This window comes from Citrus clementina, unplaced genomic scaffold (assembly GCF_000493195.1).
Source record: "Citrus clementina cultivar Clemenules unplaced genomic scaffold, Citrus_clementina_v1.0 scaffold_4, whole genome shotgun sequence".
NCBI classification, from domain to species: domain Eukaryota; kingdom Viridiplantae; phylum Streptophyta; class Magnoliopsida; order Sapindales; family Rutaceae; genus Citrus; species Citrus x clementina.
In genome coordinates, this window is record NW_006262274.1 from 14,591,677 (window position 1) to 14,607,900 (window position 16,224).

A 16,224-nucleotide genomic window follows, 5' to 3' on the forward strand; every position below is an offset into this window, starting at 1 on the left:
AAACGTATGGAAATTATCTTAACAACTTATAACAAACTATTGGCGGGAATCATTAACAACTTCTAAGAGTTGTCCTGCACGTGTAACTAATTGCTGATATGGTGAATGACTCAGCAAGCTTTGCTGACTCAGCTGCTGACATGGTTATTAAGATTATTCTTAACATGCCCCCTTAAGCTCAAGGTCTTGGACAGACATTGAGCTTAGCTCTCATATAAGCAAAATGATCAAAGCCAAGTGGCTTAGTAAGCACATTTGCCAACTGATTTGAGCTTGAAACATGTTCAACAACAAATTCCTTCTTGGCAATGTGTTCTCTCACGAAATAAATGTCTAATTCAATGTGCTTGGTTCGTGAATGATACTTTGGGTTACTTACCAGAGCCTCTGCACTTTTATTATCACAGTACAGAATAGGTGTGTTGGTTAGCTGTACTCTGAGCTCCTATAACAAGTATGAAATCCATAATACTTCTGAAGTTGTCAAGGCTAAGGCTCTATATTCTGACTCAGTTGAAGACTGAGAAACAACATTTTGTTTCTTTGATGACCAGGAAACAAGATTGGATCCAAGAAAGATGCAGTAGCCTCCAACAGATCTTCTGTCATCAGGATCTGAACCCCAATCTGCATCTGAGAAGGCGGTGAGAGAAAAAGACTTTGAATTGTAGAACTGAATCCCATAAGTAGATGTACACTGAAGATATCTAAGTACCCTTTTGCAGGCCTGCCAATGAAGCACAGTGGGAGCAGCTAAAAACTGACTTAACTTGTTGACAGTAAAAGCTATATCAGGCCTTGTCAAAGTTACATACTGAAGAGATCCAATAACACTTCTGTAAAGTGAAGGATTCTCAAACAACTTCCCCTTATCTTTGTACAACTTGTTAGCTACACTCATTGGAGTATTACAGCCTTTGCTGTCAAGCATGTGGGCCTTCTTTAAGATATCTCCAACATATTTTGTTTGAGAAAGATGTAACCCAGCACTTGATGGAGTAACTTCTAAACCAATGAAATAGTTGAAGTCACCCAAATCTTTAAGAGCAAACTCAAAGCCAAGAAGTGCAATAATCTTTTCTATTTGTGCACTGCTAGAACCAGTAACTAAGATGTCATCTACATAGATGAGAATGACTAAAATATCTGAACCAGTGTGCTTAAGAAACATAGAGGTATCTGACCAAGAGGTTTGAAAGCCCTACTGCAGCAGAGAGCCTCTTAATCTGTCATACCATGCACGAGGTGCTTGCTTAAGACCATACAAAGTTTTGTTTAACTTGCAAACATAAGTTGGATATTGAGAATCAATAAATCCTTCAGGCTGATGCATGAAAACTTCTTCAGTTAGTATACTATTCAGGAATGCATTATTTACATCCAGCTGCCTTATGGTCCAATGGTTCATCACTGTAAGGCTCAAAATTATTCTGATGGTACAAGGCTTTACAACAGGGCTGAAAGTCTCAAAGAAATCTACACTATAGGTTTGATGAAAACCTTTTGCAACTAATCTTGCCTTATACTTTGAAACACTTCCATCTGGATTGTACTTAACTCTAAACACCCATTTGTTTCCAACAATTTTGGTTGCCAACTCAGCTGGCACAAGAGTCCAGGTTTCATTGTTCCTCAGGCATGTTACTCATCTGTCATGCCATATAACATTTCTGATCTGCTAAGGCTACTTTGACACTAGCTGGCTCAACATCTTGTGTGGTTGTAAGATATGTTTTAGGCTTGAAAATTCCTGCTTTGGCTATTGTAACCATTGGATGAGCAGGAAACTATTGGCAAGGATGGTTGAGGAAGAGCTACTGATGAGTTTTGGTTAGATGTGTGAGAATGAGCATTTGAAGAGAGTGGTGAAGGAGGAGTGTTTATATGTGGTAAGGAAAGGGAGTTTAGTGTTGGTGATACTGCTGGAACTGATGATGATGTTGAAACCTGCTGTGTTGAGCTACTGTCATGAAGAATACAGAATGAAGGAGAAGAAATTTGAACTGACTTTGATGAATAATCAGAAGAGAGAAACAATTCAGAATAAGGAAATTCATGCTCATTAAATGTAACATGAATGGCAATGAACACTCTCCTTGTTTTATCTAGACATTTGTAACCTTTATAAAGAGGGCTATAACCTATAAACAAACACTTTTGAGAGTGGAAGTCAAGTTTGTGTTGATTATATGGTCTGAGTAAGGGATAACAAGCACTGCCAAACACTCTAAGGAAATCATAATTTGGTAATTGCTGAAATAACTTTTAATAAGGTGACTGATTGTTTAGAACTGTGGTTGGCATTCGGTTAATAAGATAAAAAGCTGTGTGAAAAGCTTCCCACCAGTAAGAAATAGGCATTTGAGCTTGAGCAAGAAGGGTTGACCATGTTTCAATTATATGCCTATGCTTCCTTTCCACCATACCATTTTGATGATGTGTGTGAGGACAGCTGTGCCTAAATTGGATACCCTCTTGGTGAAGAAAAGAAATAAAGGCCTTGAACTCTCCCCCCATGTCATATTGTAAAGCTTTGATAGGTAAACTGAACTGTTTTTCTACTAGGGTTTTGAAGTTTTTAAAGGTACTTAAAGCATCTGATTTTAGCACAAGAGGAAAGATCCAGCAGTACCTAGTGTAATCATCAACAAAAGAAATGTAATATCTATAGCCTTCCATAGAAAGTACAGAGGCTGGTCCCCAAAGATCAGTGTGGATTAATTCAAGAGGATATGTTGATTTGATGTCAGTTGCTGAAAAATGAAACTGGTGTAGTTTGCCAAGTTGACATGCATTACAGAATTCAAGTTTTTGCTTATTATCACAAGTAAAGGTTATACAATTGTTTCTCAAGAGAGTTTGAACAACATGCTTGCTTGGATGACCAAGTCTATTATGTAAAAGACTGACTGAAACATTGCTTGAAACATGAAAGCTTACTGGAAAACTAGACTTTATTTTCTCAAACAAAGGATCAACACAAGTTTGTTGAGAAGAAAAAACGGACACCATTGAACTTGGTTGGAATACTGATGTATTAAAAGAAAATGACTCTCCATATGACAGTAGCTTATACAGCTCACCTTCAATAATCCCCTGAGCCAGCAGTGTTCCCTTCACTTTGTCCTTTAGAAAACAAGCATCAAATGAGACTTCAATTGTTATATCACTATCATAAAGAAGCTTAGAGATACTTATAAAATTTTTGGTAATTTTGGGAACACACAGAATATCATGAAGATGAATGCATGAACCAAAAGAGGTATACAAGCATGCATTACCAATATGTGTGATTTGAAGACCTTGGCCATTTCCTACAAGTAGAGAATTGGTACCAAAATAAGTCTTACCATCAGTTAAGTTCTGAACTGAGTTGGTAAGGTGATGGGTAGCTCCACTGTCAAGGTACCAGCCTTGATCAGCAACTCCCTCAGATGTAGCCATATAAGCTGACTTTGGTCCTTAATTTGGATGATAGCCTTGAACTGGAAAGCTTGGAGCAAAATTTCTGTTAAACCTGTCTCTACACTCAGCAGCAGTGTGGTTAAACCTAAAACAAATCTGACACATAACACTTCCCTGGGCAAAGTTCTTTCTATTACCCCCAAAACCACCTCTGCCAAAACCACCAGCATTAGCATTTCCATTGTTAAAGTTACCAGCAAAACCTCCATTATTAAAGTTTCCACCAGTGTTAAAACCACCAGCGAAGCCTCTGCCAGCATTAAAATTCTGATTCCAGTTACCTCTTCCTTGACCTTGATATCCACCTCTACCACCAGTATTCTGATTCCAATTACCTCCACCATTTTTGTTCCAGTTATTCTGATTCTTACCATTGCCTTTCTTTTGAAAATTCCCAGTTTGAGCTACATTAGCCATAAAGTTGTTTTTAACTTCTTTACTGTCAACATTCTTACTGTTTTCAAGCCTAGCCTCATGTGTCAATAACATAGCATAAGCTTCACTCAGATCCATGGTCAACATATTTGCTTCAATGTAAACAACTACAGGATAGTATGAATGATCTAATCCAGTGATAAGGTGAGTGATTAGATCAGTGTTGTTGAGAGGACTTCCAGCTAAAGCAAGACCATCAGAGATAGTTCTAAGTTTTGTGAAATATTCAGTCATAGACACAGATCCTTTTCTTAGGTTACTAAGAAGCATTTTAAGATGAACTTTCTTAGCCATTGATTCTGATCCGAACTGTTTTTCAAGTTTCTTCCATAGCTCAAGAGAAGTTTGAGAGCTTACCGCGAGACTGAGAATCTGAAGACTCATTGAGGACATGATCCAGCTTAGTAGAAGCTGATCCTGACGTTTTCATGCAACATAATCTGGATTTTCACGATCTTCTCCACTTGCTTCACCAAATCTAGATCTATTAGGAAGAAATTGATCTGGACAGAGCCTAGATTCATCAATATAATTCTCAAGACCATTTCCACGAATTGAAGAGAGAACTTGTTGTTTCCAGATTGTATAATTTGTGCGATCAAGTTTGATTGATGTGGTAAAGGTAAAGGATGCTCCAGAAAGGATATGAGCTGAAGGATTCGACCTTGAAGAAGCCATCACTTTGTTAACAGAGTGGCTATGATACCAAGTTAAAGAAAATAAAGTGTTTGGTTGAAAGAAAAATTCTAAAGCTCGAGAGAGAAAATATTATCAAACTGAATTCATTTTATTAATACTTAAACTGAAATGAGGAATTACAGGCTTTATATAATCGAGCCTAGAAGATTCTACAGCAACAAACGTATGGAAATTATCTTAACAGCTTATAACAAACTATTGGCGGGAATCATTAACAACTTCTAAGAGTTGTCCTGCACGTGTAACTAATTGCTGATATGGTGAATGACTCAGCAAGCTTTGCTGACTCAGCTGCTGACATGGTTATTAAGATTTATTCTTAACAATACCTGATAATATATGTTCTTTGTAGAACAACTTCAGATTTCATTATATTTGTAAGAAATTACTGCAAACATAAGAAAAATAAATAAATTAACAGGAATCTAGACCAAAAGAATAACGACGGCCAACCTAGTATTTCTGACGACAAGATTCATTTGAAAAAATATAATTATTTGATTTTTCAGGAACTATTTTCAAGGAGTCGTGCTCTTTCTGACGGCATTCCCATCGAGAATAAAATTTTTCTTCAACAACTCATCGATAAAACACTTTTATCAATGTGACTTAATCTTGCGATGGTCAATAGCATGGATCTTTCGGAAATGAGTTTTTCTATGGGCATATGTGTGTTTTCGAGGGCAAATTCGTTGTAGTGTCAATAACCATACAGATTCACAGGGCATTCTTGAAACAAATCACGAGCGGCTGGATAAGAATATTGCTTTATTAGTAGTTATAAGGAGAAAGGCTTTGCATAGATATCGAACGGTACAATAGCAGTCAACTGAGGTTCCTGCATCAAACACAAGGGTGAATAAGTTCAGAGATAATAGCATCAAACATACAAACAAAAATAGCAAGGATATATCCAAGTACTATTTTTTATGATGAATGAGCCAAAATTCTCAGCGTAATATGGATCAAAATGACGTATTACAATAGATCGATCCAGCAACAGAACTTGTGTCCACACAGACATTAACAAACGTAGATGTGGATGTACAAAAGCTGTATCCATGAAGCCCGTTCAGGTTCTTTATATTTGGCAGTGAACAGATTGGTATCTCTAATAAATACTTTCAGCGTCCTTATATCCCTAGACCCTAGATGCAGAATGAGTGGCAACAGATCATTTAGTTTTACGATTATCACATTTATTAACTCCAGAAGTCAATTTTGGGTTGTAAAGTGGCGGAGAGGGCTAATGGATCAAAATGAAAATAGAATCTTACCCCACAGTTTTTTTTTTTATTTTCCTCCTCGTATCGTTCTGTCAATGTTGCACATCTAACAGTGTTCTTTTGGTGCAATATCGCTCCTATCCATTACTATTTTCCATTTTTTTCTTACTATTTTCCATTTTTTTCTTACTTTGATTTCATCAATGTATGCTCCTGTAAATTAAAGTCATCCGCAATGTATGGAGATGGCACGCACTAAAAATTTCAAGAGGAAAAGAGAAAAGGGGAAGGAGAATGGAAGCCACTACTACTCATAACATATGTATGTGCCAGACCAACAATTTAGGAACCAATTAGCAGAGAGGAGACAAATCTGTGAAACAAACAACAAGACAAGCCACATCGTAACAGTTGACAAAGATGACCAATATAAATACCTGTCTGAACCGACCACTACGACTCCCTCCTGTCAAAAGCATAGTGAGCAGAGATGTTACAACACCATCTCCACCTCCAAGCTCACTACTCCCGTCTGTGTTACAGATGGTAGATGGTAGATCTCATTGAGGTTAGCATTCTTCCATATGTAGTTCCATGGCCAAGCTCCGAAGCTTGAATGAAAGAATAAGTTATCGCACCTATTGATGGGATGTTTGATAGAGCCCGTTCATAAAGCATCAGGTTGAATAACTCAATGTCCGTTAGCGACTAAAATATGTATTTTTTTATATTTCAGTTGAATGAAAGGTTGATATGAATCACAAAGACTTTACCGAAGTGTCAGCGGATGTTTGATTATCATCACAGCTACTAAATGAAATGGCCTCCCCACCACTTGCTCCTTTCCACGTTCCTGATCGAGGGCGATGATCCTCCCATATATATCTTCCTCGCCTACATACTCAAAGAAAGAATGTGTAAACCAAGGGAGAATGCATGGGCAGATGGAATAACGTGATTTCTTTAGTTTTATTTGTTTTTGCTTTGTTAATGTTTCTGGTCTCTCAATACTTGTATCAATTTTGAGTAATAAAAAGGAACTAACCTGTACATCCTACAGAGGAATGGCAAGTCTAACATGGTGCCACTATGACAAGCGTCTATAATGCATGAGGCTTGGCCCCACCAGGAAGAGGCCTGACTAGAATTGCGTTGATCTCATCATCGACAATCATTCCTTGGGTTTCAAAATCGATTGGACAAAGAGTTTCATCATATCCATCAACCTCATCACCAGCGTAATTCCTTTGTTATGAACCGTGTCCAGAAAAATGGAACACCAGTGAGTCTCCAGGTTGACAGCCTTGCATAAGCCAACACAACGCCATTCTCATGTTATATTTGGTAGGCCACTTTAAGGGATCGGGATCTTCTTCTGCAAATTGGTTTTCAGAAAATAAATAAAAATTGGGGTCAGATGAGGCCATTTTTCACAAATAAGCCTGGTACTATTACAGCAACTTTTTTTTTTTTAAATTGCCGAAATCATGTAGTAGATGTATATGAACTCAATTAAAACCTGCAGTTACTAACAAAAGAACGGATGGATACGATCATTCCAACATTAAAGTCCTAAGAATTTATTGGTAAGAAGATTCCTCAAATCAAGGGTTCTTATGAGACCAAAATATGAGCACCCGCAAAGTATGAGGCCCCAAAAATTTAGCATTCAACAATGAAATAGCCCTCAAGCTGAAGGTTCCAGATACCCCAAGCAGCTCAGTGAACAGCAGCAACCAGTGGAAAGTCATTTGGACTCTCAACATCCCAGAAAAAATCAAGATCTTTCTATGGAGAGCTACTCAAAATTTGCTTCCAACAGCTGTGAACTTATGGAGGAAAAAGGTGCTGCATGAGCCTTTCTGTCAAATTTGTGGTAACCGGTCTGAGAACATTTTTCATGCTTTGGTGGAATGCAAGGCAGCCCGGAAAACCTGGGAACACACCAAATTGGCAGAAAGCTTTAAGGACATGGTAGGCCCAGATATGCTTACGGTCTTCCAAGACCTAGCAAAGAAAATGAGCAAAGCAGATTTCGAGCTGCTGGCTGTCACTTGCTGGACTATTTGGACAGCAAGAAATAAACTCTTATTTGAAGCAAAGAAGCCTGGTTATCAGATCTCAGTAGCAAAGGCAGAAGCATTGTTAGAAGCTTATCAGAGAGTAAAGCCTTCAGGACTGACTTGTGGAGCTGACAAAGAGAAGAAAACAACCAAAGTTTGGATTCCTCCACCGCAAAACTGGTTCAAGGTGAACGTTGATGCAGCCATAAGCAAGGAAAAAAATCTATCAGGATTGGGAGCAGTGATTAGAGATGCAACGGGGAATATCATAGCTGCTGCCGTCAAGACTTCAAGCTTTTATGGGAATGTATCGTATGCGGAAGCTGAAGCAGTCAGATGGGGTTTACAAGCAGCTGTGGATGCAGGGTTATCCTCTTTAATTATTGAAACTGATTCTCAAATGGTGGCTGATTTAATTAACAACAGAAAGGGCAGTAAAAATGAGATTTACTGGGTCATTTCAGAGATTCAAAACAAGCTTAAGGATCTCCGTAAGGTTAAATGTCATTATACACCAAGATCTTGTAATGCGATTGCCCACTCATTGGCTAGATTAGTTTTTGATCACTTAGAAACTGTTGTTTGATTGGGTTCTTTTCCAATCGAAATTATGAATGTATTCAACTCTTTCAAACTTTGAATGAAAGTTAGTATTCCTTTTAAAAAAAACAATGAAATGCATTCTGTAGTATCCATAGTACAACAGCTAATCAAACGAAATATTAAAAAAAATTGCAGTAATTTCTTTTATTGGCAACTTAAAAAAAAAAAAAAATATGTGTGCACATGTGAAAGAAAGAGATTCAAGCATAGGCAGCAACAATAAAGATGTACCACATTTCCTTCTTTAATGCCTAGCACATAATTCCCTATTTCTTTTCTTTATCTTCGTAATTGCTCCCAGGTCGCTCTTTTTGCTCACCTTTGCTATTCTTATTTTCAGAAGATTAACTGCATTATCATTTAAACAATGCCTAGAATAATAATGTTAAACTTATTATTGTAGGATTTTTAATAATATTTTATATTAAAATATAATGTAATAGACTAACAATATTTTCATATTTTATATTAAAATAAATAATGTAATCTATGCAATAGACTAACAATATGAAAATATTTTATATTTATTTTAATAATATTTTTTTATTGTAGATTTTAAATAAATATTTGCATTAAATACATTTTACAATAAAAAATTCTCACAGAATAATAATAATTATTTTACATAATATTCAAAATAATTTAAATTTTAATACATTTATTTTAATATTATGATTCTATTTATTATAAAATTTACTTTAATATAATAAAATCTATCTAATAGATTGTAAATAAAATATTTTTTAGATATTAAAATTATTTTAAAATATATATGTGATTATATTTATTTTTTGCGGAGCATGCATTACATTTAGTATATTATTTTCATGTTGTATAGAGTAGTTCTTTACACATATTATTACTTGAAAGGCCTCTTTTGTGGAAAAACCTAATAAAATACAACCATCATCTGGATAATGATCGTCATAAACAGAGGTATATATTATTCCTCAAATAATCTCTTCATCAGTAGGTGATTCCATCACTACATCATTTTCACTAGGATAATTGAAAAGTTGCTCAATATCTATTGCATTTCTATAGTGGAGACCACAAATAACTTCATGCAATTTATGTATACCTTCATATTTACTAACTTGTTCAATAGTCTTACCTTCATCTAACTCGATCTTACAAGATTGAAAAAGTTTATTGACTTTGATACTCTTTTATATTTAGGGCCTTACCTAGTTATAGTCAGCTGTAACTTAGCAATGTCTTATATGCAAATAATACCAATAAAACTCTTCTCAAAACAAAACAAAAATGTATTTCAAAATCAGTAAACACTCATTTATTGATGAATAAATAACTACCCTGAAGTAGTAATTTTTTATGTCCCAACAATATTATTTTATATAAATTTTTACTGTTTTAGCCAAAAAAATTTACATGATTCTTTTCTTTCTATTATTTATTTTCATGTAGAAATTGAGCGCCGAAGCTTTCTAAACTTTGAATCAATAAGATGAATTTCATCATTTCTTTCAAACTATATATGTTCCTGGATACTAGCAGAAATAGTCAACCAAAAGTCATTTGAGTTATTGGGGAATGTAAATTAATTGATATAATGATGCCAAAGCCTCTTCATTATATGTGGATGGATAAAAGGTCTACTTGACGTAGATGGAAAATTTTGTAAAGAAAACGTATTTTTCGTATGCTACTTTTCAATGAAGCGTGTAACTCGTTGCCATAATCAAAGCACAAATATCTCAAGCACCAAAAGTAACACGACCTTTTTATCTATGGACTATTACAGTACAATTATAAGGGAAAACTTGTGGTACAACTGTGGTACCGTACCACAGTTGCATCCAGCCGTTGGATGTCCATAGACCCTAGCCATTCAAGTGCATCCAACAGCTAGATGCAACAGTGGCACGGTACCACAATTGCACCGTAGCCGAACCCCAATTATAATCCACCAAAATATTTAGTGTATCCACCAAGCACAATACGTCTTGAAGAATCTCATCCCCACGAAATGACCCGTTTCTAAGCTCTATAAAATTTTGGAGCATATTTGACCCAAGCTGAATATGATAGGCCACACACATACTTGAATAGGCTTACCCGCACCTTGTCTCAAAAAAGCATAGTTAATTGTTATGATAATGACTTGGCAGAAAGCAACAACCCCGCCAATAATATTGTCCTTGAAGGTATCAAAAAGCTTCTGATTGTGTCGTGGATAAAAGCAAGGCAATAATCTTCCTCTCCATTTCCATGCAACTTTTTCTTTTCTGGCTTTAAAAATTAGCTCAACAACGCATATAAGCAATGCTGCAACTGAAATTAGAATACCACAAAGTGCATATTGGGGTTTATGCACAGAAGCAAGTTGATCAAGAAAAGCAGATGGAAGTTCTAGGAGAAAGCTGGCGATCATTAAGATCCACTCCAAAGCATCCTGTACAGAACCAAAACCAAAACAAAAGAATAACATATATAAATAGATTATAATCTAATTACAATAATGCATTTGAATAAACAAAAAAAGATGTACCTAAATATGAAATTAAAATATAAATTCATTGACTGGTGACAAAGATATAAAATATTTTGTATAAATAAAAGTGTAATATTATTGTTTTTTTTCACCTTTTGATTGCCGCAATTTCTTTTTTGTGCCTTGTGATCATCGTTGCTTATTTCATTTTCGATTTGATGTACCCCGCTACAGGACTTTTCAATCTTATTGGATCCAAGACTAGCAAGGACATCATTAATCTGCTTTTCCCTTACAACCTGAAATAAACACCATAACAATTAGCAAAGTGAGGTTATTTATTTATTTATTATTATTATTAGTAGCTGAGTTCAAAATATAATATGGAAGAGATGGAGATACTACCACCTTTCCTTCCATCTGCCTCACGTCAATATTGCTGGCATCTTCTTCGATATCTATGCAGCTGAAGTTTTCATTTCCGGGAAATCTAGCAAGGGGTTGTATCTCGTTTTTATCCTGCCTTGCACTTTGGAGCTGAAATAAACCAGCATAGATAACGAATTAAGATAGAAGGATACTTTGGGTACACGAATTCAAATAGGTTGTTAGTCGAATCAAGAATCTCAAACACTAGAATAATTATTAGATTATTGAACATGCATGTGGAACAGGTCATAATCATATTAACTATAAATGAGTTATTGAATATTTGAAACTCAAACAATTAATACGTGGTTTATTAAATGGGTCATACAAATTTGATATAATTAATAATGGTGTCATTTTGAATTAATTTAAAACCCACTGACTTTGTATAGCAGTTCGGTTGACAGGTCATATTACAAAAATTTTCACATTTATTTAGAATATATAACTTAAAGAGATAAAACTAAAAGAAAAAAAAAAGTTTTATTAGATAGTCACTAACTACCCAAAAACTTAAGAATTAAAATTACAACAGTATTAGTGCTTAGATCAAGCCTAATAAATTTATGATGACATCCATACAGTGCAGTTCACTATAAAAAAAATCAATAATTTTTTTAGAGAGAGTAGTAACTGTGTCCACGCTTACCTCGAAATGACTAATTTGAAGATCATCAGTAAAACCCACATCCGATACAATTTCACTCTCCTCGGATATTAAGCTGACATTTTCCCTTTCATCTTCATTAGTCGAAGTAGTAGCACTGCTGGACTGTTTTAAAGAACCATCAATTTCTTCACCTTCAAAAGAATAAGGCTCTGTCCCACCATCTGGACAGAGTAATTGCGGTCTAGTTTTAAATGAAGACAAATCTGATCTCAAGTACTGGCGCTCTAGCTTCAACAGAAGACGGATAACCAAAATCAGCTTGTAATTCTTTGCTTCCAACCCTCTAGAATATTCAATATTGCATCGACAAAATAATTCTCGACAAACGTTAGTTCTTTTGCGATCTAATACAATGTTAAATGATCAAGAAAACATATCCTCAATTGCGACCACAAAGACAACTAAAAGCAGAAACAATTCATAAAATAATAAATACAATAGTTAAAATTAAATGATTCCGTAGCCAAGGATGCTCAAAGCTTTACATATTGTTCTGACTACAAGGTCATAACTATCAAACTTTTAAGAGCAAACCACTAAAATTAAATTTGTCTCCCATTGTTTGACTAAATACCACTATAATGGTTAGGATTGGGTCGAAAAGACTAGTTTATTGAGTAGAGGTATCCATACTACATCAACGACAGGAGGCTACGATTCTTTCCTATTTTAATTTCCGAGAGTGAATATAGTAAGTGCAGATGGTGGATCATGCGTGGACATTCAATTTAATGGATCTTGGGGATTGGCAATAGCTAAGAATTGCGGTTCCCATAAAACAAAATTCTCGTTCGATTATGAGTTCCTTTCATCTAATATAATTAATTAAGTTGTTTCACCACCATATTATGCCTACTAAGGTCTAGCTCTTAATATCACTTGTTTGGGAGCTGAGTTAGATGTCAATTTATCCAATCTAAAAGACTAGCTTATTAGATGAATGAATCTTTTTAGTTATAAATCTAAATAAGTCCTTTTTACTATCTAATGTGAGTCACACAACCAACCAATAATATTGAGTTCAAACACTTAAATTAAAGTTTTGTTACCGATCACTAACAATATCTTTAAAAATTAATACAAGTAAATTAACATTAATTTTGAAATTTTTACGAGATACATTGACGATAATTCTTGAAATTACTAACTTTTGTGAAAACTATCACTCTTGTTAGGTGGTTTTGACATATTCAGTTACCTTATGTCCCACTATATTTATGGGGAAAAAATGTAAATAGTTGGCATCGTATCAATTAACAGATATCACATACCGTCGCCTTCAACGCTTGGAAAATTCTCCGTTTTACTACTGATCTCGAAGGTGGCACTCGAAAATCATTGCTTTGGACTCCCTCCTGTGGATTAATTACATTAATTAACAATATAGTGAAGTAAAAGATCAAGAGTATAATTTTTCAGGCCCCCAAGTAAATATTGTCAAAAGCCAATACTACAAAAGCACGATATTCTCTTTAAAGGTAAAGAGGTGGACAAAACCCTTAATATGTAAATTGCCACAGATTATTTAATTACAAATATATCATTAAAAGAAAATCATTAAAAATTTCAACTAAATGATATCCTTTTTTTTATGAAACTATTAGTTAATTTTATCTGTTTATCAAATATTTGAAATACAAAACGTAAATATTACAAATACAATGTTGATGTAGAAATATAATAAATATAGACATATATATCTGAAAATAATATTCATTTTTAAGAATATGTCCAGCTAGTTGTTTGCCTTGACACAATACTTGAACTGAAAAAATAAAAATTCAATAAAATTTACCAAACATTAAATCGATTCTCTTTATAAGTAATTACTTTATAACACAACTAATAATAATTATTTTAAAATATTAAAGTTACAATATTACAAACTTACCTAATTAGCAAGCGCATTTGATAGTCCTAAATACTTTAATAAGAACACAACCAATATTAATTATTTTGAAATATTAAAGTTACAATATCACAAACTTACCTTATTAGTATGATAATACTAGATGCTTTAATAAAGCCAGTTTTGTGCTATATAAATAATCAATACTAGTGAAGAGAATTAGTTTATTGCTTGATAATTTTTTTTAAACTGCAGTTGTGGGTATTAAATAAAAGCAGTTATATATATATATATATGATAAACCTTATTGTTAAATTACAATGAGAATGTAAATATTTTTTTTCAAACTATGAGAATGTAAACAATTTTTGCTCTATATATATAATAATAATGATAACAATAATAATAATTTTATTTTCAAATATATATATAATAATAATTTTATTTTTAAAAAAAGAAATCAAAACTCCCAAAATTTGGCAAATGATCAAAAGAACAGTATGCGTAAATATTTATGAACAGAATAGGGTTCATACTATTTAAGCAAACCTTGGTGTTTGGTGGTTTTTTCCTTTTATCTTGTCTCAAAAACTTGATAATAAAAAAATTATCCAATTCTGCTTAAATTTACTGATTTTATTTTCAAATTAAATAATGATAATTTTGCGTGTGGAGCTGTATATGGATAAGCTAAATTTTTCAAACAAAGTTTAAGAAGCTACACATTTTCAGAATTTATTATAGGAGGCGGTGATTTCATAAAAAAAAAAAAATTTAATTTGCCACGTATATATGATAATTAGATTATAGGGTTATTATCATTTTACTACAAAAATTGTCAAATATCAACTTACTGCAACAAATATTGTCTTCTATCATTTTCCTACTATATCTTTCTAAAAATATCATTTTACTATTTTTCTGTTACACTCGTTAATTGACCCATTAGTTGACCCGTTAGTTCACTAACAAAATACCAATTTTACCCTTTATGATTAAAAATAATAATAAGACAAATTTGTAACTCATATATCATAATTCTAGCAAAAAGAATTATGTTGGTATTATATATATTATAAATTTATTATAAATTTATTTTGTAAATAAATTTCAAATTTTTTTTTTAATCATGAAGGGTGAAATTGATATTTTGTTGGTCAACTAACTGATCAACTAATGATTATAACGGAAAAATAATAAAATGATACTTTTATAAAGATATAGTAAGAAAATGATAAGAGACAATATTTATTGTAGTCATTTAATATTTGACAATTTTTTAAGCAGTGAAATAATAATAACCCTTAGATTATAACTTCACAAATCATTTTTAAATATTTCAAACAGCCTAGATATTTTTCCTTCATTAAAAAAGTTTTAAAAATACTTTTTTGCTATCAAATAAAAAACATTTCAAAAATCTGGCTTAAATCTGAATCTGAGTTCAATAACGTCAACTAAAAGGACAAGGAAAGAGAAAAAAAGGTTCCCAAGTCCTTTGTGTCGAGGAAAAAATATTTTATGGTTCACTATTAGCATTCGTGTCCAATAAAACGTCCCCAAACATCAACTGTTGTTATTGACTTCAAGAGGAAAACAAAATCATTGTTTCCAAAGAATTTTGTAAAAATAATTTAATTATCAGACTTTTTTTTTTCTTTAAAATACGTTTTTGTCTTAGAGAATGGGGAAAAAAAAATTCTTCAAAGGTGATCTGATCCACCACGATATGCATACTAAAATGCTACAAAAGGAACAAAGATGAAAATAAAAACAATTTAATACGATAGCAATAACATTAATTAATTTGAATCTTCAAATAAGAAGCAATTTTACTTTCACAAAAACACTCACACAGGCCATGCAAAATTAAATAATTAATAGAGATGGCAAACCTGTTTAGTAGAAGAAAATGTAGGATCTTCCAACTTCTTCTTCTTCTTCTTCTCTCGCTTATTCTTGTCCATAATTTCTTACAACAGAAATTATTTACAATTTATGATTTCCAGAGTTTTTAACCAATATGAGAAAGTTTCTCCAGAGAAAAACTCAGAAACATGGCAGCTTATAATAGAAGTCGATGAAGTTTTTGGTCAGTTGACTCATAAAGCAAAGTCTTTTTTTTTTTTTTTAAATTAATTTGTTTATTTTTTCTTCGTCAATGGATGCGGTCCAGTTGTCCGTCCCCACCCAGTCAAATTTTATTTTAATTTCAGCGCATTTAATATTTTAATACATTTTTTTTCTTAATTTCATACATTGATATTTTTCCTTTCAACACAAAAAAAATCAAGCATTTTTAATTGAGAGCTTCTAAATCGAATCAAAAT

General features: G+C 33.3%; 3 protein-coding genes and 1 pseudogene across 3 annotated transcripts; all 4 read right to left on the minus strand.

The window, feature by feature from the left end:
- Window positions 1–445: 445 nt before the first annotated feature.
- LOC112099124 (uncharacterized mitochondrial protein AtMg00810-like) lies at window positions 446–3,444 on the minus strand. Its single transcript, XM_024186226.1, has 2 exons — window positions 3,084–3,444; window positions 446–1,146 (listed from the first exon to the last, which is right to left on the minus strand). Exons 1-2 carry the CDS (start codon window positions 3,442–3,444, stop codon window positions 446–448), a joined length of 1,062 nt encoding a protein of 353 aa, XP_024041994.1.
- Window positions 3,445–3,462: 18 nt separating this feature from the next.
- Window positions 3,463–4,293, minus strand: LOC112099125 (heterogeneous nuclear ribonucleoprotein A2 homolog 2-like). The gene has a single exon (XM_024186227.1). It carries the CDS (start codon window positions 4,291–4,293, stop codon window positions 3,463–3,465), a length of 831 nt encoding a protein of 276 aa, XP_024041995.1.
- Window positions 4,294–5,377: 1,084 nt separating this feature from the next.
- LOC112098943 lies at window positions 5,378–7,153 on the minus strand (annotated as a pseudogene).
- Window positions 7,154–10,322: 3,169 nt separating this feature from the next.
- Window positions 10,323–15,945, minus strand: LOC112098944. Its single transcript, XM_024185809.1, has 6 exons — window positions 15,790–15,945; window positions 13,317–13,400; window positions 12,025–12,147; window positions 11,355–11,483; window positions 11,099–11,245; window positions 10,323–10,907 (listed from the first exon to the last, which is right to left on the minus strand). The coding sequence occupies exons 1-6, from the start codon at window positions 15,859–15,861 to the stop codon at window positions 10,500–10,502; spliced, it is 963 nt and encodes a 320-aa protein (XP_024041577.1). The 5' UTR covers window positions 15,862–15,945; the 3' UTR covers window positions 10,323–10,499.
- Window positions 15,946–16,224: the final 279 nt, after the last annotated feature.